This window comes from Bemisia tabaci, chromosome 8, assembly GCF_918797505.1.
Source record: "Bemisia tabaci chromosome 8, PGI_BMITA_v3".
Lineage (NCBI taxonomy): Eukaryota > Metazoa > Arthropoda > Insecta > Hemiptera > Aleyrodidae > Bemisia > Bemisia tabaci.
Genome location: NC_092800.1, coordinates 46562237 through 46582624, shown reverse-complemented (window position 1 = coordinate 46582624; position 20388 = coordinate 46562237). Strand labels below are relative to the sequence as shown.

General features: G+C 35.7%; 2 protein-coding genes across 2 annotated transcripts; one reads left to right on the top strand and one right to left on the bottom strand.

Annotated features, from left to right (window-relative positions):
• Window positions 1–2231: 2231 nt before the first annotated feature.
• On the bottom strand, window positions 2232–13938 carry RhoGAP5A (Rho GTPase activating protein at 5A). The gene is made up of 7 exons (XM_019060061.2): window positions 13482–13938; window positions 11223–11424; window positions 10033–10484; window positions 9189–9440; window positions 8604–8741; window positions 6926–7031; window positions 2232–6172 (listed from the first exon to the last, which is right to left on the bottom strand). Exons 1-7 carry the CDS (start codon window positions 13555–13557, stop codon window positions 5992–5994), a joined length of 1407 nt encoding a protein of 468 aa, XP_018915606.1. The 5' UTR covers window positions 13558–13938; the 3' UTR covers window positions 2232–5991.
• Window positions 13939–14061: 123 nt separating this feature from the next.
• On the top strand, window positions 14062–18654 carry LOC109043039 (protein AAR2 homolog). The gene is made up of 5 exons (XM_019060069.2): window positions 14062–14514; window positions 15215–15450; window positions 16263–16443; window positions 17069–17182; window positions 18220–18654. The coding sequence occupies exons 1-5, from the start codon at window positions 14300–14302 to the stop codon at window positions 18629–18631; spliced, it is 1158 nt and encodes a 385-aa protein (XP_018915614.2). The 5' UTR covers window positions 14062–14299; the 3' UTR covers window positions 18632–18654.
• Window positions 18655–20388: the final 1734 nt, after the last annotated feature.

Genomic DNA, 20388 nt, shown 5'->3' with positions numbered 1-20388 from the left:
TTAGTGTTGTGCGGTGTTGCCAAGAGACTGTAAAACTCCTTTATTTTCAGAAGCATGCTATCAAGAACTTCAGACCAAAAATTCCCCGTATTTCGAATTTATACCCGCGATAGACTTGTAACACAATTTATACAGGAAAGAAATTCGGTATTTTCCTCGTGATCTATATATTTCTTTGTGACCTTGTTAAAAAATTGATTAAGCGATCCATAAGAACTGCACTTAAAGAATACCTCCGCTTTCCAAATAAAATACCTGTAAATGGGTTGGAATACAGATCCATAATTCCATACATATCTATGCATATTTCAATCGCATAGCCCCCGGGGAGGGGGGGGGGGGGCTTGAAGGACTCAAGTCCTCTGGAAAGCAAAAAGAGGGATATTTTTCAAGAATTTGTCAGGGGAGGACTTTTGGGCCCCCTCAATCTGAACACCTAGCTACGCCCGTGTCCACTTCATTACCTTTCATATAAATTCTAATGCAACAGGATCGAGTTTCCAACTTGCAGCTTTCATTTAAAATCTTCGTTTTTGTTTTCTCTCCCCTGAATCAGCTATTTCAAAATTTGCACTTCTACATTGATTTCTCAAAGAAAGCAATCAATGTTACTTACCTACTGTTTGAAATTTTTATGATCTATTCCTTCTGCAGCAAAGCATAGAGAATGTAAAGATAAAAATTTTGGATAAATTGCTTATTAATTTTCCTGTGGAAAATGATATACGTGCATCAAGAAATCTACAACTTTGCAATTCAATAATGTGGTCTTAAACTTCCTCCATGTAGCAAAGAAAGAAAGAAAGTGGTGGCAGTAGTAGTAATATACGTTTATTTTATAGCGGTACTTGGCGAATATGACCAATGCCCCACAAACTTTTGAGACCCTTAAATCAATCTGATTTGATCGTTAAAAATGTTGGCACACAAGAAGATATTTATCTGACTCTAAAACCCATACTTAAACTGATTTCCCTTCTTTCATTTTCTTGGACAAAATGCTCTGGTAAATGATCCTTGAAAGTGGACAAGTAAGTAATAAATCATTGTAACGGTAGAAACATTGAGAACTTTGTCTCTCCATGAGGAAAACAATTCAAATCTGAATAATCTAGCTAAATGCTTAAACCTACACTTACATAAATTAACTGCAGATTATTCACGAGGTGATTGGACCTACTCTCCACTATTCTAAAATGGGAGTTGACATAGGTAGCATGATGGACAAAATAAACAAATTTTTGGATATGATTCAAAGATATATTTTGCAACATCAAAAATTGAAGGCCACTTTAGATGAAACAAGTTTTAAAAAATTTTTATAAAGAAGAAAAAACCACTTTGACAGATGAGCAGTAAAAAAAAAAGACAACAATCAGTACATGAACTAAATTAATTTCTTTCAAAAAATACGTACTGGTTGAAAAAATGAAAATGTTTCACAAAATTGAGGCGAGGAATCTCTAAGAGAGACAAAAATTTCCCTCAGAGAGACTTAACTTAAAATCAAAAAATTTTGTTGAGCCAAAAAAAAATTTAAAAAAAAAACTTGGCAGAGTTGATTAACAAGCTTGAAGTATCCTTCAAATAAATTGAGAATTGAAGAAACTGCAACTTTTGGGTTTCACCGTGTACATTGACTACGTGGATAGAGGAATTTACAGATTTTTAAAAAAGGCAAGATAATTCTACAAAGAAACTATATCACAAGCATAAAAAAGAATATTTTAAACAAGTCCTTCAAAAAAAAAAAACACTTAAGCAGTCGATATGATTTGATACATGTCACCAATAATTGCAATGTTGGGAATTGGCAAGTCTCAATTAAAAATTGTGTAATGACACATTTGATTTCAAAAAAATATTGCACTCCATAAAGCACATCAAGAAATAGTGAATAGTCTCTAAAATGAGAATCATCTACAGTAAAAGCTCTGAAACCCTGTAAAAATAATAAGCTCTAGGCAAAAAGGTTACACATTCGGCTAAGCGAAGGAAATTCAGGAGTTGCCAACATTCCTCCAATAAAATTTTTATTTTTGAGGAAAGGTGTGAACATATTTCCTTGAAATTTTCAAGAGCTTCAATGAAATTGTGAACAAAATTGTCTGAAAAATTGAAGGAAAAATATTCATAAGTTTACCAGGAATTTCATGTTTTATGATAGGAAATTTGGCAATGTCTCAGGGGTTCTTACCACATTTTTCCTTGGCGCGGTAGCAGTCGCCTATAACCTTGTGCCGTCAAAGCTCTAAGACCACAATGTAAGTAGAGAATTTGGGCTTAGGAGTGTGCAACTGTTAATAGCATTATTGATTTCCAGCTTTCTCTCTATGTTCAAGGTACTATTTCTATGGTCCAGTTGTGGTTGAATTAGTAAGTGGATATGTTAAGTTTGAATATCACATTCATCAAGCAAGATTTTACATAATCACAAGGAAAAGAAAAGAAAAGAGCAAATAATTTTTAGTTCTAATACATTAACGCGGAAACTGCAAAAATGCATATTTTGTTTGCGGTGTTTCAAAATATTTGCTCCCATTTTATTTATTCAAAAGAGAACAAACTAACACTGTTGCTTGAAAACTTCACAGAACATTCTTTGCACAGATCAGAAAAATCCGCAAAGTTTTGACGAAATGATGTTGAGAATTTTTTCTTTTAGAAAATAAATTATGATGGGAAGTCTGCAGCGCTGCAAACAGAGGAGATACTTTTTTATGCAGTTCCACGGTCAATATGGCTTCTTTTAAGTAGCAAGAAACTTAAACACGATGTTAATCCTGATTTTTGAACTAATTTATTCTAGGAATCAAATACGGCTTTCAACTAGCTTTTAACAATCAAGTATCTTTTTCAATCAAGACTTAACCACAGGAAAAATCATCTCACAAATAGTCGGAAAAAGAACCTCGGTACTGACTGAATGATGTTCCAAGGTAGATATGTATACATTTACATAAACATGATAATTAATCTGCAGTAATATCCTGATTATCCGAACACCGACTATCAGAAGCTCCGGTTTTCCAACGTGGACAAAATTGAGTTTTTGGTAAAAACAAGTCAATCAACACAACAAAACCTGGTTTTTAGACAAAAATTTAATATAAATGTGGTTTTTGGTGTCTTATCTCATAAAAAAAATTTTCTAGAGATGTGATGTAAAATTGACCAAGTTTGTGCTTTAAATTTACAAATAGAGCCTGGAATGGCATTTTTTCAGTCTCTTTTGGTAGTTTTGATTATTGGACTTTTTCCATATCCGACATGGCCCTTGCCCCAGATTGTCGGATAATTAGGGTATTACTGAACTTAAGAAATATGTATTTACAAGTGTAATCATTCCTAGTTTGAAAGACTTTAGTATTCTGATAATTAAAACGTAAAAAAAAGAAACAATCAGAGCAACATAGAACAATGCACATTTGCACAAGGCTCTGCATCATCGTATGATTCAAATTTTGCAGTATTTATGTAAAGTAATCTTTTAAGACACTTAAGTAATTGATAAAGCAATCAACATGCTTAGCACAAAAGAGAATATATGATTTAATAGAAATGCAATACAAATTTTACAAAAGATGGAAGAAATAATGAAGAGAAAACATTAAAGTGGTAGATCATGACCATGGACAGCAAAAGTCTGTTACAACAAATATTTCTCATCATAAGTTACAGAAAGAGCAAAAAATTAATCGGAATTATTTTCAGATTTAGTTTAGTAAATAAATCACACCAATTCCCGGTTCTTTTCTGCGCAGATTTTGAGCAACATCATTTCGGAGGGAAACTCCTCCATGGCAGTGACATTGACCAGTCTTCCGATATCCACTGAAAAAGTGACCAACCATGGTTTGTTCTTTGTAATGAAATCCACCCTTTTTTCCTTCATTATTCCAAATATACAATAATCTTTTTATATTCTTACAAATATATTGCGGTTCAAGGCATGAGTTGTTTGGACAGGGGGTTGTTATTTTCGCCAACCTGTTTTTAAATTCAGTCTGAAACTGATGCTTCATTGTGAAGAGAAAAAGCTCATCTAAGTACAAATTTGTCTCAAGAGAGCAGTAATAACTAATGTTGCTTGAAACAGCATAACTCTCTTAAGAGAAAAGTGCTTGGAAAACTTTAACTCTCTATGATGAGTTTTAGACTAAATTTGAACGCATGTTGGTGACACCATCAACAATCTATCTAATCTTTATATATTGTCTATACATAGGCCAACAAAAAGCTAATCGCTTCATGAGTAAATACTAATAGTTCACACCAAATTAGTAAGCTAACTTTTACAGTGCCATACAAGATTTGCTGTTTTCATTTACACATAAGAATTAAGTAAGCATGAGAATTAAGCTGACTGAAATGATATGTAATTGATAATTTTTTTTAAACTCGGGATATTTAATCTTCTGTCTCACAGTAAAAGTCCATGAACTTATTTTGTGTGAACTATACTACCGTGCTAAGGAAAAACGCTGTATGAACATCTCGAACTTGCGAAACTTCCTCCAACAAAATAATTATTTTTAAAGAGAGTTATGAATATTTTTTCTTGAGATTTTCAGATAACTTAGATCTGATTGCGAATGAAATTCTTGGAAAATTGGAGGAGAAATATTCACAGATTTCCTTGAAAATCCATCAATACTTAAGGGAATTTGGCTGCATCCGAAGGTTCATGCAGCGTTCTCCTTTACCACACAATATACTACATACAAAAAATTCTAAAACTAATGAATATACTTTGGTATAAGCTTCTATGATCACAGTGTACGTCTTGACCTTTCCATAACCTTTTTCGATGGAGCACTGAAATCTGGATGTTTTCAACATTGAAATTTTGAACAGATGACAAAGAACCTTATTAATTACTCCTACAGCTACTTTTTGTATGACAAAAGTTGTGGAATGATGTGCTTTGTTTGCTGTAAAATTTGTTACAGGTTACAAAAAATAACTCGCATGTTACTTTTTTACAAAAAGAGAAGCTAGGAGAAAAGGAACGTTAGAAATCTTGTGACAATTTGGAAACACCTTTCGACCTTGCTTCACTAGTTACATACATCAAAGTGTTGGATTGTTCGTAAAATTTTTGCAGAGAAACAAACTCTGCCTACTAACATTTATAACCTTAGCAAACATTGGGAATGTTCATTATGTTTAGGGACATCATTGAATTTCACAGAAAACAAAATGGTGCATGATAAATTACGTCACAATCATCAATCAAAATTCATTATCCATTTTTTCCGGTTTCCAGTGCACACATGAATTAGGGTGAAGTGTCCTCTAATCTAATTTTGACTTTACATTTAAGAGTACAGACAGAATAACTTAACTCTGCCAGCAAGAAAACAAATAAATAAATACTAATACTTTGCTAATACATTTTGGCAACTTTTAGGGTGCTGATGGTAAAATTCTATTGCATGTTACTGGAAAAGTTTGTTGGCTACATTCATGCGATTAAAGGATTCAAGTAAATGCTCACAGCCTCTTAAACCTTACAAAGTGTAAACTCAAATTTACAAGAAAATGCCTTGAATTCATCAAATCATTTTCTTCCTCATAAACCTATCACAAGAGATTGACAACTTACAAGCTGAGCTACATTAATCTCATACATATAATGTCACTCATTTTCGTCATCATTGCAGTTTTTCCTATTATACATCTGGACAATGCCATTGAAAGTTTACATACAAAGGCGGCATCTTTTCATGAATAAAATGAGAAGCTACTTAAGCCAGTAAGGGAATGAAAGAAAATAAAAATTTGCACCGCATTCAATTCACTGAATGTTTGTGGACGATTTTGGCCTATTGAATAATATGGAATGTTGTAGTGCATGACTAATAGTGAAATAAATAAGAAGGTATGAAGTCTAGGAAAAAATATAAAAATTGAAAGATGTCTCCACCAGAGTTTGGTGGCTTCTTCAAATGGCAGTTACCTGCAGCACAGGTAGACAAATGTACGTAATTAATCAAAGATGTATTCCTGGTGCGTTATCAAATTCTGTAGGGCAACAATATCATTGTTGATATCTGGCAAGGATCCTTCACTGCATTTCGAAAGATCAGGGGCTGGCATTAATGTTGGCGCAAAAACGGTGCTCAAATTTTGAATCGTCATCTTGTTAGTTTCACTATGTTCGCTGACTCTGAAACAGAAGAATGGTCTAGTGAGAAAAAGATAATTTTGCTGTGAAAAATAGTTAATACCTCATGAAAATGCCAATTGTTGGAATTGGTTGCGGGGAAATAACTGCTTTCAATTTTAAAATTCATGGGTTAGACTACTCTTAAGGATATATGACATGTACCGTTTTGATTTCTGTGCTAATAAAAGTCATTGGCTATGCATTTTTGAGGATTTCAAAGTATGTTCGAGACGATCAAATGAAATAAAAAGATGACATTTTCATAATAAAGTCAATATGTCATGAGTCAATATGAATGAAACAAAACACACAAAAACGAAAAACCAAGGCTAAAGACAAACAGAATGCCTGGAACGAAGTGGAGTACTTTTTAATCCCATCCCCCTTCACCCTCACTCGACCAGGAAACTAAAATATAAAAATAAAAAAACCCTCCCCCCATTTGTAATGACGAAAGAGAGAGCACTTATCATGTTATGCCTCTCTTTCTTAATATCAAAAATGGGGGTCTGAGGATTTTTTAATTTTTGATTCCTGGTTGAGGAGGGGGTTGAAATCGACCCGAAACGAGCCAGGCATTCTATTTCTTTGTATTATTAGTTTTCTTGTGTTTTGTTTCATTAATTATTTCAATATTGATGATAGGAATTACCATGACATGGCTGTGTTAACTTGTAGAAGAGTAGACAATACCACAAAGATATTGGAGCATCAATAATAAAATAAATAAGTAAAAATAGAAAAAAAAAATACCTGTGTAAATGCCGAATTAAATATCTCAATGTATTGTAGTGTGCTAAAGGCAAGACAGAGAGTGCATCCTTGATCCGTGCTATTTGTTCCCAAAGCGTTTGTTTCACTGAAAAATTAGTAAAATTCATCGTTGGTAAAAAATTACAGTACTTGGGCCAGCATGAACCGTGTTTAGCTTCTTCAAAACAACAGATATTAATAAAATCCTTAAGAAATGAACCCAAACAAGAGATAGCTTTTAATTTGTCACAAAAATCAAACCTTGCGCTCGAATTTAAAGGAAATCAATGACTAAAGTTGAAAAATACGTATTGGGATGTTTCTCATTTTATGTTTTCTTGTCGAAACAGCAACTACTTGCCTTAGTTATCTTAATCTGAAAGTTTTGGTAAGTGAAGGAAAAAAGTTCACGGAGAATTTCAAGAATAATTGTAAAAAAATGAAACATGAGTGGAGCTTGCAAAATTACAATCAGAGCTACGCATTTTTGCATGTTGGCAAAATTGATAAAAACTATATGTAAATAAACAAAAAGCCTTCAGAGATAACAAATTCTTCTTCTATGAAGTTTTTTTAAGGGTAATAAGGAAAAATTAAGAAAAATTCTGGACAAGGTCTAGTTGAATCCACCTATTCTCCTACCCTTGCTTAGGTATTAGTCATCCATTCTTCTACTAGAAAATAGATTAGTTGCATTGGTTATAGAATCAAATGTTGATGATGGGAGTTTATACACCTGTAAAAAACGAAAAGAGTAGTCCAGAGGGTAATTTTTGACACTCAATATTGATAGAAAAATTGCCTTCTGGAAATCACGATAACAGATGCCACCTGCCACAGCTGTGATCTCTTTCAAATTGGTTCTATGGGTGATGCAAAAAGCAAATCGGACCACTGTGTGCGTTACTGAGGGAGTCACAATGGAAGAAACCATTGTCCGCAGTTCATGGACACCACGAACAAAAATTTTAAATTGGTGTGTTCAAACTATCCACGTTCGTGGACTCTACGAACACACATTTAATTTTAAAATAACTGAATAAATTCAGCACCGTTCATATGTCTGTAGAAGTTCCAAGTTTTTAAAAGTTCAAGTTTGAAAGTTTAAAGTCATCCTCAAAAGTTGCAAGTCCTTATCAAAAGTCATACGTAAGCACAGCTTTGAATTGTTTGTGGAAAATTTGGTTCGTGGACTCCACAAACACCTAATATTGGTTTAAGGTGTTCGTGGAGTCCCTGAGCACTCCTGGGTGTTCGTTGAGTCCACGAACCAAGTTTTCACAAATTACTCAAACCTGTGCTTATGCATGACTTTTGATAAGAACTTGTAACTTTTGAAGAAGACTTTAGACTTTCAAACTTGAACTTTTAAAAACTTGGAACTTTTACAGACATATGAACGGTGCCGAATTTATTCAGTTATTTAAAAATTAAATGTGTGTTCATGGAATCCACGAACGTGGATAGTTTGAACACACCAATTTAAAATTTTTGTTCGCGGTGTCCGGACAGAATGAAGCGTTACCAAAACGTTCTGCAATAGTTACAGAAATTTTAAAATGACTGATTATTCAAGTGAAGACCTTCCAATGATGGGGGGGAGGGGGGAGGAGATCATCTTAAACTGAAAAATACTGCATGAGATCTAAATTTCACAAAAATCTTGGAGATGTCTTACAAATTGCTTTGATGAGAGCCGGATGACACTCGTATGTTATGAGCGGTAGAGGTAGGAGCCGCAGATACAGTTTCAATACACCAGCTACAACATTCACATCATCTTGGTTTCGACAGCTCAAAACAGTATTTTCTCCACCTAAAAGATAAAAGAATTATTAATTACTCGAAAACTATTTTTTTAAATAAATTACTACAATTTACTTAAGAGAAGAGTGAAATTTATTAAAAACCAATGGAAAAATCTCACTTGTGAATATATAATTTTCAAGAGTCAGGCAGATTTGAAACTGCTAAAAAAATTAGATTTTTAGCTGTTTTATAGACAGAAAATTAGTTAACAGAATAATGGGATTCTGGGTATAAAAACAGAGAATTTCAACACAAGGCTTTTGTTATACAATAAAATAATATTTACCAACACTTAATTAGCAGTTATTAAAGGGCTCATTCATGCACCCGTCAGTCTTATCCAAAGAAGGTTTTTTATAACTTCGATGGGAAAAGCACTGAAAAACGACTACAGTTCTCTATTGAAGAAACAAACAATAACATACCACATTAGCTCAACTCAATTAATACTGACCTTTGTCCAGACAAATTTTTAGTTGTTCAATTTCTTCCTGAAAACCGGAGATTCTGTAGAGTCCCTCTATATCTAAGCCACTTTTTTCAATTTCCGTGATACATTTTTCCACTAAAAAAGGTATACTTGTGCCATGAGCTTTGACCAGGGTTGTCAAATCTACTCCGAAAACTCCTCTCACTCGCTTCAGATCAGGACAACAATCAGCAGGAAGTCGCTCTGAACATTTACTATGCGCCATGAGACCACAATCTAGAATAATAAAATTAATACGGCTTGCATGACCAACAATTTTATAATAAAACTAAATATAGAAACAGAATGACTCTTCACCATGTAAATTTTTATTTTTTTGGTACTTTTAACAGCATCCGCACCACATATGGTCATTTTTTAAAAGTCATAAGGCTGATGAGACGTTCTTGAATATATTTTCAGTCTGCCCCATGTTACGCAACGCTTTTTTCTAAATTTGCCCCGAGACACATTTTTTGTCCATCCTTTTCTCCCTCATTTCTTCTGTCTCTTTTTCTGTATCTCATGACAAACATTTTAAGGCCTTAAGCCGATGCTTGCATACAATCAGACGCACCATCTCATATCTTTAATATCTTTTATATCTGAACATGGCTGATGCAATGCAGCCAAAAAGTTGCTTTTTTGGCCCTACGTGCCCTGCGATATGAGCTGTGAACGTGATGCGACATGGTATTCGAAACCCCTGTCATCTATCTCATTAATATGACACAATCTAAAGCCAAAAAGAGTCTAAGTTACCATGCAACTAGAGATATTAGGCAGAAGAATGAATTTTACAATATTACTCAGAAGTTTGAAAACTAACCTTCACATTTGACACCCTGCGCGATGATGCCCCACAAAAAATTGCCACAAAATTCGCACCAATTCAGTCCGTTGAAAGTCTGTGTTTTGAAGGAATGAGGCTTGTCATAATCAATGTTGTTGTGAATTATTACCAAGTTGTTTGAATTACTTATCCGTCTGGGATTGTTGTTATTGATATTATGATTGTTGATATTGTTATTGGTTGTGACATTGTTCATTTGCTTTTGAAGAGCCTTCCTTTTGAGACGGTTTAAAGTCATGTAGGGAGAATTTTCGTAACAATTTAAATTGTGCATCAGCTGGATGTACGGCCCAGCATGCAGCTCCACATAGTTTGTGACTAAACCATCCAAAACTAGTTCTCCTGTCGTGCTGAACCGTTTGCCATTCACGTTCACGTAATGCTCTTCATCGTAATACAATTTGTAGTGAACGATACGACCATCAAACCTGAAAAATAAAATGCCAAATAAAATCAAGAAAATGAATTTTAAAAACAGGAAATACGATAGCAACATTAGGTAACTTAAGTTGCCACACTTAAAAGGCAGTTTAAAAGGACTTCCTGTCATACATTATTTTCTACATGAAAAACTACTTGACATCATTTCTTGAACACTTATCTGATTTTTTGCCCCTGTAGGAGAAATACCTGGTGAAAATTCCAAGCTAATGAAATCAGAACGAGGGCCTAGCCAACCTTTAAATTCAACCTAGATAAATCAAAAAGAACAAAACAAATGTAACCTACATATTTTGATACAAATTTGTTTATTCTACATATTTAACATTGCATTTGTTTTAAAAATTAAAATTTAAATTTAAATTAAATATGTTAAACTGACTCATCCGCACGAGTTATTAAGTTGTTGGTAACTATTTTTGTACATTTTAAACTGAAGAGAATTAATAAATTGAATAATTATTGTTGATCTCTTCTCAGAAAAAAACAAAAAATAAGAGCAGAGATTTTGAAAAACCACAACCGAAATATGCATTTTTGCAGTTACCATGTCAAAATGCTGGTTTTCATTTTGCAAGATACAGTCCTGAAACTCTCTGGTTGTTGAAAGAATTCTAATGAGAAAAAAGTCAGCCTGAGAGCTAGAACAATGAAACATGGCCATACTTGAATATCATCGATGCTGGTTGTCTTCACACTGAATGTATCCAGAGAAAAATACTTACATCATGGATAGTACGTAAGTTGTGTTAGAGCAGTTCGGACTGGATCTAATCAGATAGTCTCCATCTTTCTTCAGCAATTTTTCACATTGTGAGCTGGATAACACACCATGATACTCCAAGCCATACTGAAGTGGACAGTTGGGGTGCATAGTTTCCAAACAGATAGCATTCGGAGCAGGTGCCTCTCGCTGAAGTTTATAAACTGAAAAAAAATGAAAGAGAAAAAACAATATAAGAGTACTGCGCTTAGAAATGCATGAAATGTTTCATCTGAAGGATTAAGGGTTGCTACATATAAAGCTGATTTTCCACTTGAAGGGAAAGGGACATGAAAGAAAAAGACAAGCTATCAGTTGACAGCAATTATATACCGATTCCTACTTAGCATTCCTGGCCATTCGAGAAATCGTGTGCGATTGTGTTGGTGTTATCTTCGGCAATGTTGCCAGATTGCACAATAAAATGTAGATATTTTACATGGGTTTAAATAGGGGTGATGTGCTGATTTTCAGCACTATCTGTCAACAATAAAGACTGCGGAAGGAAACATTCCCTACCTATATTGGCAAGCACTAAATAATTTTCACCCTTTTCAAATGTGATTCTGTCGAACAAATTTGCTTAATTCTATCAAAGGGGCCGTTTAAGTATTTCGTAAGGCACTTACGGGGAGAGGGGGTCTAAGCTTATCTTACAGAGCCTTACCAAGGGGGAGGGAGGGTCAAGCCGAGTCTTACATAAACTTTCCGCTGTCAAAAAAAGGCTTTTATCTTTCTGTTCCAGGAAAAAAGTCCCCGGTTTTCTTGGAAAAACACCCCTGAAAGTCCCCAAGTTTGGTTTTTTATAACTGGTAGACACTCTGACATTTAAACTTCAATTAAGTAAGTAAGTAAGTAAGTAAGGCCGGGCTGGCCGGCGAGGCGCCCTCAAGGGGCCAAGGCAACTGGCAACTGCCGTCGTGCACCCCGTAGTTGGACCGTACTCCTTAACATATCTTCGTACTATTGACACATTGAGTATCATCTATATTCCCGCAAGGCTCAGCGGCCATCTGATAGCCAACGGAAGGTCTTATCAAAGACTGTGGCAGACGCTGCAGAGCACGGACTTTCGGAGCACGGCCATGCCTCCACCGAGTTGGACTGTGTTGTTGCAATCTACACTGATAGGTAGCGCTGGCAGTCGCGCACACTAGGAGTGATTACCGATTTTTCACAACCCAGTCGAACAGTGCAGACGGATTACTTACTAGGGGACTATGTCCCTCCCGCACCCTGTAACCTCGAAGGGTCAGGGTATTGGAGTGGCATAGTCATCCACAGTCACGATGACTGATATTTGAGTGTCCTCAAATATCAGTCACCCCCGGGGATTGAACCCGGGACCTCAGTGTTTGCAGCGAACTGCCTTGACCACTACACCACTGAGGCTGACTTTAAACTTCAATTATTTGCTCCTTTTTTGGTCGATTTTCATCAAAATACCTTTACAAAAGCCTTAAAATTCCAGCTTTTTGACCGAGCTTTCTCCGTTACTTTCTGAAAAATGGACGGCAGGGGAGTACCGGCCAATCTTACATATTTTATAAGGGGGGTGGGAGATTTCTCGTGGGTGCCTTACATAGGCGGGAGGGGGGTCAAAAAGTTGGAAAAAATTCCGAAAGAAAGTAATACTTGGGCTACCTCAAACTTCCTCAGAATTTCAACTAAAAATTTCCATGCGTGGAACAAATTCGCTTTCTCATGTTAAAAAAACAATTATTTCAAATCCTTCCATTAAGTACGATCCCGTGTGTGCTTCACAGCTACAACCAGGTAACATTACAGTAATGACCAGGTATCGGTAGGCGGTATTGTTATATACTCAAAAACAGAGAAGTTGCCAGATATAATTCACAATAAACAAGTCCAAGCAACATGTTTACACAAGCAGTCGCTTTTGGCGGTGTTGTTAGAGGTTCTTGGTACAATGTTTTTGTGAAGTTTTAAATGTATCTGTCAATCTACGTCCATTCTGTGACCGTGTGACACACAATTTCATGACCGCACCAGATTACAATTTTCATATCCATCCAAGAGATCTACATGTTTGAGTGAGGTCATGAAACTTCACAAAGATAAAACCTGACATCTTAACAAAAAGGTCGCAGACAAAACATAAGATCTCTATTGGGGTCAATAATCAACCGGATAATAATCGTGTTACTATGTAAGGAATTAATGAAGATGTATTTCAATACAGAGCAATTGCAATACTTACGATCAGGTTTCCAAACTGGTTTAACAGGCGAAATCTCCAGAAACTTTGACTGACGATTGTTGTTCGCAGATAGCATGTTGAGCTGGCAAGTAAAAGATCAAGTCAAAAAAAATTTGATGATACCATGGTAGGATGGTGAAGAAACTTCATAGAAAAGAGACAAATGTCAGTTCAAAAGAACCAGATTGTAAGTCCAGCACACATTTCTTTTCATCATGACTCGAAGAGAAAACACTAAGTAGCAAACCGTTCTTGAAGATCTTGGGGTATCACCGAAACAAAGTGAAAAAGAACATACCTCTCCAATTACATGCATTGACAAGGTAAAAAACGGGAAAAGTAGTAGCTTGCAATAATTATCTTCACTTGATAAGCCCTAAAATTTTAAATTATGATGCAAAAAAGCACTCCAAACGACATTCTAAAAATTCCGATCCACTTTTTTCACTCATTGTCAGTTGTCACTTGTCACTTGTCAGAGTAGTGGTAATGTTATTTATTTACAAGTACGGCGCATGCGCAATGCGCAAAAAGCGAGTGCGATTGAGGTTATGTTGTTGTTTAGAATTAGATGCAACTCCCAATGAATAAAAGAGAGACTTCATGAGCTGATTGAGAACAGTTTTCTTACTTTTCTACAATTAAAAGTTATTAACTGTGATGATTCTTCATAGCGTGATCCTCCAACCCTGAATAATCTCTTTTTATAGATAGCTTGTTAGATTGATGTTGTAGTTCCCTGTAACAGCTCATCAAGTGCTAAGTAATGCGTTTTTGATCATCGGTTTTTTTTAATTTTCCGAATAATACCTTTCAAAATGTCTTGTTCATCAAAAAAAGTGTCATTTGCCGAGGAAAGTGTGGAGATGGACCCTGAATTGGCTAAGCAGCTTTTTGTTGAGGGGGCCACCTTAATATTCTTGGATGTACCGGTTGAAACAGAGTTTGGCATCGATCTCAAGTCTTGGGAAACAGGAGAAAAATTCAAAGGTGTCAAAATGATTCCTCCAGGCATTCATTTTATTTTTTACAGGTTCGTTTTGTTCCTATGTTCTTTCACTTGAAGCACTGCTAATAGATGCAAGCTTGTCATATCCTCGTAGAAGTAGCCGCCCTATGATTCTTTAATGCCAAAAAAAGGTATACTTAAACATTCTATTTGGGAGACTTTCCCCTTCCACCTATTAAAAGTGTTTCTACACACAATTACTTTCTTCAAAGCAAGGACTTAAAAAAATTTCATGAGGACCGATGCTACCCAAGTTTTTAGGTTTTATTAATCCAAAGTTTTGGATGACTTCCTATGAAAATTATCAACATCTTTGCTTGCCAAAAAATACATAAAATTGTGCATAATTTGTGGTGAAAGTTTACGAGGTCTCACAAGAATAGGTTGTAAGAAACTTTTCGTGAGTGTTACTAATAATATATTGACCATCTCAAACAGAATGAATTTTTGTGGCAGAGCTCTTTTCATCTGTTAATCAAATTGTTGGTATGAATGGGAAACTAAGTTAATCCACTTTATTATAGATTCACGTTCTAATGTAGGAACCAAGAATAACTAAATTCTAATCACCGGAGAAACTTATGTTCATTCTATTTTAACTGTAAAGGCAGGAGGCAAGAAAGGATTTTTTAACTCTTGTGGCTGAGCGATTTAATTTTTGACAATCAAAGTTTATACTTGCAATCGTCCTCTTTGCATTTACTTATGTTTTGGTTTTTTCCAGTGCAAGAAATTCTCATGGAGATGTAGCACCCAGAAGAGGATTCATCCACCATTTTAAAAAATCAGAAATCTTGGGGATAAAGTGGGATTCATCCCTTGAAGATATCAGTTATGACAATCTCAGTTCAGAAGAAATGCAACGATTCAGGGACAATCTAATGTACCTTGACCAGTTTCTTGGACCGTATCCTTTTGATGTGTGGGACAAATGGAAACGCCTCACAATGCATTTAAATGGTTCGCCAAAAATTCAGAATTTTTCGCATTTTTCGACCCCCCCCCCCCCCCCCCCCCGCAGGGTTTTGTAAACTTTACTAAACCTAGAGAATGAAACTGCAATTACTGGGGTCTTGATTCTTCTGTTGGAACATTTCCACTCCATCTTAATTTCTTTAAGAGAACACTTGTCAATTAACAATTTTGTATGAAGTTTTTCGGGATATTTTTGGCAGAGTTCTTGAAAATCACACAAAATTTTGCGCAATACTCCGCAGAAAAGTGGAAATTTGGTTGGAAGGTTTTGAAAAATTAAGGGGAAGATTCAGGGAATCCAGAAATATTGAATCTAGGGAAAGAAAGTAAAAAAGGCAGAGAAAATTAAGAAACTAGAGAAACCTTGCATCACTCAATTTCCAGAGTTTTGGGACGAAGGTTCTTTTTCTGGTCGATGCTCCCTTCTCTCTTTCTCAGGGTGTCTACAAGTCCGGAAAGTCAGGAAATAGTGCTGATTTTTAAGGGTGGTCTGGAAGTACTGAAAAAGTGCGTTTATTCCTTAAGAAGGTCTGAAATTTTGTTTAATTTGTTGTCATTTTTGTCGCAATTTGAGCGAGAAATTCAAATTTTTGAAATTTTTCGGATTTTGTTAATAGGAGGTACTGAAAAAGTACTGAATTTTTACTGTTGAAGAGGCACTGAAAATCTTGGGAATGTACTGAAAAACTGCTGTAAAAATACTGATCTTTGGCCAGCCTGTTTTACTGGACACCCTGTTTTTGGAAATGAACTTTAATTAACATATTCATCCATGAACTTATTGAATTTATTTTCAGAAAATCTAGTGAATAAATTAATGCCAGCTTGTGGGAGAATAAGCTCCGCAGCAGAGTTGGTGCCTGACAGTCGAGATCTCAAAGGTAGAAGCAAACGGAGATGGAGCAGACCAAGGACTGAAGAGGAGAAGCAAGAAGATCTTCTACCGCAGTTGAAGCCTAAAGAAGGAACTGAACTGCGGTAAGTATTGTCAAAAAAGCCGTTTCTCTGTCTTTTTTATTTTATTTTACGAGACCTAAGCAGGGTTTGTGGCGCCTTTTGAAGTTCTTAAATTATTATTTAATGTAATCAAAATTTTCAAGTTCTTAAATTTCTTTCAATTTTAAAATTGCAAAACATACTTGAAAGCTTTTGATTTGGAATTGATATAAGTACTGTAAGTGATGATATTAGTATCCAAGTTCATTTCTGGAATATCCATTATGACCTTACATTTTCTTTAAATTAAAACTCAAAAGAAGCAAAAGTCTGGCAGATAATTTTTTTCAACTTTTTACAAACATTTAAACTACATTTTTCCACAACCTAATTTTTTTTTTGTTTTAGAACCTCAGGACTACTATCTCCTTTAATTTTTGAGCTTCCAGGGTCAAACTTGTGCTGAAATTTCTAGATTTTTCTTCTCCATACATTTGAAAAAAGTTTTGAAACATTTTTCCAGGAAGACAAAGCTCCTTTTCACAGACCCAGTCACAAATATTTTTATTTTTTGACTGTCGGATTCAGTAACCCCCCCCCCCCCCCAACTTACATCCATAATATCACTTTTTCTCTGGTAAATTAAGGTTTGATTTTGAATTTTCAGTTTTACAGAGCCTCCAGAAGAAAGTTATCCTGCTGGTAGCACACCAGCAGAAATTACAAAACACAATCTTGATACTTCGTACGCTTTTGAAAGAATGATCTCTCAGCATGATGAGTAAGTTGTTTTGTCTTTGAAATAGTTTTAATTTGCGCTTGATTGCAAAAACCCAATGGTTTCCCCATGGTTAAATTGAGTTTTTGTTAGAATTAGGTATATAGCTACAATTTAGGGGCACTCGTCTCAAGGAACTTTCTTAGTCTACGAAGACTATCTCTCCAGTGAAAAATTGACCATAAAAATAAGCAGGGTGGCAAACAGTCTTATAAACTAATTTATGGACATTGATAGTTTTTTTTATATATTTTTTTTTTTTCTTGGAGGGGAGAGGGGGTAATTTTTGTCTTTAATAGAAACTATGATTTGATGATTTGTGTAAATTTCTTTATGAAAATTGCAAATCAATCAAAAAGTTGATACAGTTTTGAACAGGCAATTGTATTGACCTTTTTGCAAAGACCCATCGTGGCCCAGAAAAGTGTGGAGGCCTCTTAACAAATTGTGGAAGCCAAGAGCTCTTTGGACCTTTAAAAAAAGGTCCAGTCACGAGTTTTAAGACAGGAAGTGACCATTGCAAGAAAATCTGTTTATGAAGAAAACTTGATTTTCTTGAAGTCATGAAAGTGTCACTTATTATGTTCAATATGAACACAGATACTATTTCAAGTCTTTCTTCAAGGATCTATATGCAATCGTGTTTTTTTTTTACTTTGTATGAAAGCAAAACATGTATGCCAAACATGTAAGCCAAACATGGTGCAGAAAATGCATGATCTTGTAATCCTAGGATCAAGGCAAACAAAAAGCAAATCTTGCAAAGTGAGACAATTTTCAAAAGTTATGACTTTTCCGGTTTTTTTTTGCATTATGGTTATCATAAAGAGAAGATTTGCACATTCTACAGAGAAAACGAACATTTTGTCATAAAATTAAACATCTGGTCATAATTCGGAAATAAGGTATGAGGCAAAAACGCAAAGTTGTAGCTAGCGGCCAGCATATCCAATGAACAATCATGAATCTTTTATGAACACGTTTTTTATCCACACATGATTGCATGTTTTTCCTCAAGATGCTCTTCTCCTTTTTTTCAGACCGTTAAATTTCGTCGGAGAGATCCAGTTTGCCTTCATCTGCTTCCTAGTTGGACTAAATTACGAGGCATTCGAACACTGGAAATCCATGATTCAGTTAGTCTGTCGTTGTGAAACAGCCATCTTTAAACGACCAGCAGTGTTCTCGGAATTCGTTTCAACGGTTGAGGCACAATTAGACGAGGTTCCAGAAGATTTTTTAGTCGATGTTGTTACTTCTAACAATGTGATATACTGCTCTTTAAGAGATCTCTTTACCACACTTCAACTTACCGACCTTGAAATTGAAGGACGATTGCGATGTAAAATTAGTAGGCTTAAGGAAAAACTTACCGCAAAATTTGAATGGGACTTTGATAATTTAGATGAGGAATGTGAAGAAGATGCACCTGTTATTGTTTATACTGAGTAAAAATTGTTATATTTGGAATTTAATCAAGCGTTTCTGTTTAGTTATTAAAGTGATCCTTTCAATTTTTTTTTTTTTTTTTTTTTTTTTTGGTTCCATTACCAATTTCATTTGTTCTAGACTGAACCAAGTTTAACAAAAAAACGCTCCTAGTCGTATCAAGTTCTAACCAACAAAAGGAGGTTTGCTGCTTTATTCTTTCATAAGACTCAATATTTAAAACGAAATTTAATGACAATTTTCATGTTCAAAATGTTTTTTCTCGGCTTTGAGTTTTGTGCAGGAAAAAATTCAAGACTAGTTTCATTCAAAACTACTCCCATTTGGTTTTTTTTTTTTTTTTTCCAAAATGCAACTACCTAAGAGCTTTTCTGTTAAATTTCGTCCAATTGCAGTGACTAGTCATGATGATAGTCACCTTTACTATTAATTTTAGACACTTTTCTCCCCAGTTTTACCTATAGTTTTAATAATGGAAGCACAGACATTGTTACATCAACTCGCAGAAAACCAATATATGACTAACCTACAGCCTGTGATTCCAGGTTCAAAACTGACTTCGGTGCCAGATTAAGGGGGTGGCTACATGTGCCGCGGCCCTTGGTGGCAAATTTATGGGGCGGCAAATTTTGCAATTTTTTTAAATGTGGGTATAAAAAAAATCGGATTCAGAAAAAAAATTACAAACGAGAAAAGGCGATAAAATCTCTCATTTCCTGAGAGTATAGTAATTTTTAATTTTGTCGTCTTTTGGTGGTACAAGAGACAGCACCTTTGATTAGTCGAGTTAAGAGAGATACCAAACACGCAATTTGGCCTGGAGCAGCGCGGTGCAGAGAGCAATGATGACGAGGACTTGAGATGAAAAGGAGAAGCCCTCGGCGCGGCGGTCGGCATGTGACACATATTAGCGCCTACAAGACTGCATGCATACTTCACGCATTGCGTCAAAAACAGTGCAGTCATCGTGAAACGCATGGCGCCTTCTAGACTTCATGAATACTTCACGCATTGCGTCGAACATAGTGCGTTCAGCAGCCAGCGGTCGCGGTCGGCGTGAAACGCATAGCGCCTACAAGACTGCAGGAATACTTCACGCATTGCGCCAAACTCAGTGCGGTCAGCGCGGCGCGGCGGTGGAAAATAAAATTATGAAACCATATTTATGTTTGTTCTTGCATAATTTTTACGTTCATTTCTTTCGAATGGAAGGCCTTCTTAACACAGATAGGTTTACGGAACATACCTTTCGCGCAAATTTCCGTAAACTTTCGCTAGTAATGTTGACAGGGCTTTTGCAAACAATGTGTCCAACACGAGTAAATGCGTCGTATGCACCTTTCCCCCCTCAGGCACGTTCTCTTGATGGGTTTTGTTGATTTTTCAAAATGAATGAGAAGGGGGCGGCAAGTAGGTAAATCCGCGGCCCTGGACCCTAAATTCTGAATATTCCTTTGCACCAAGGGCATGTGTGTTGAGAGTTAAAAAAACAATTTATTTTAATTTTATAATCGGAGATGTTGCATGCGTGAGGAATTTGCGATTTGACTAGTGGTTTCTTCTGTAAAAGTTCGCGGATGGATGGTGGTGCGAATGGATTGGTCCATACGCTGTTTTGTCCTTTCTCTCTCTCGCACTCATTGCTCAGATGCGGCACGTCAAAGGAGCACACTCGGCTTTGACAGGCCGCCGTTTTATCGTCTATCTCTCTCCCACTCATTGATCAGATGCGGCAACCCGCGGCTCGTCAAAGGGACACA

What these genes read in the sequence shown, in the direction of transcription:
- RhoGAP5A (XM_019060061.2), bottom strand. Translation starts at nt 13,557, where the DNA reads ATGCTATCTGCGAACAACAATCGTCAGTCAAAGTTTCTGGAGATTTCG. An exon ending in ACCAGTTTGGAAACCTGATC is followed by an intron (nt 11,425 to 13,481) that starts GTAAGTATTGCA and finishes ATTTTTTTTCAG; the next exon opens with TTTATAAACTTCAGCGAGAG. An exon ending in TTAATTCGGCATTTACACAG is followed by an intron (nt 6,173 to 6,925) that starts GTATTTTTTTTT and finishes CTTCTGTTTCAG; the next exon opens with AGTCAGCGAACATAGTGAAA.
- LOC109043039 (XM_019060069.2), top strand. Translation starts at nt 14,300, where the DNA reads ATGTCTTGTTCATCAAAAAAAGTGTCATTTGCCGAGGAAAGTGTGGAG. An exon ending in CCTCACAATGCATTTAAATG is followed by an intron (nt 15,451 to 16,262) that starts GTTCGCCAAAAA and finishes ATTTATTTTCAG; the next exon opens with AAAATCTAGTGAATAAATTA. An exon ending in ATGATCTCTCAGCATGATGA is followed by an intron (nt 17,183 to 18,219) that starts GTAAGTTGTTTT and finishes CCTTTTTTTCAG; the next exon opens with ACCGTTAAATTTCGTCGGAG.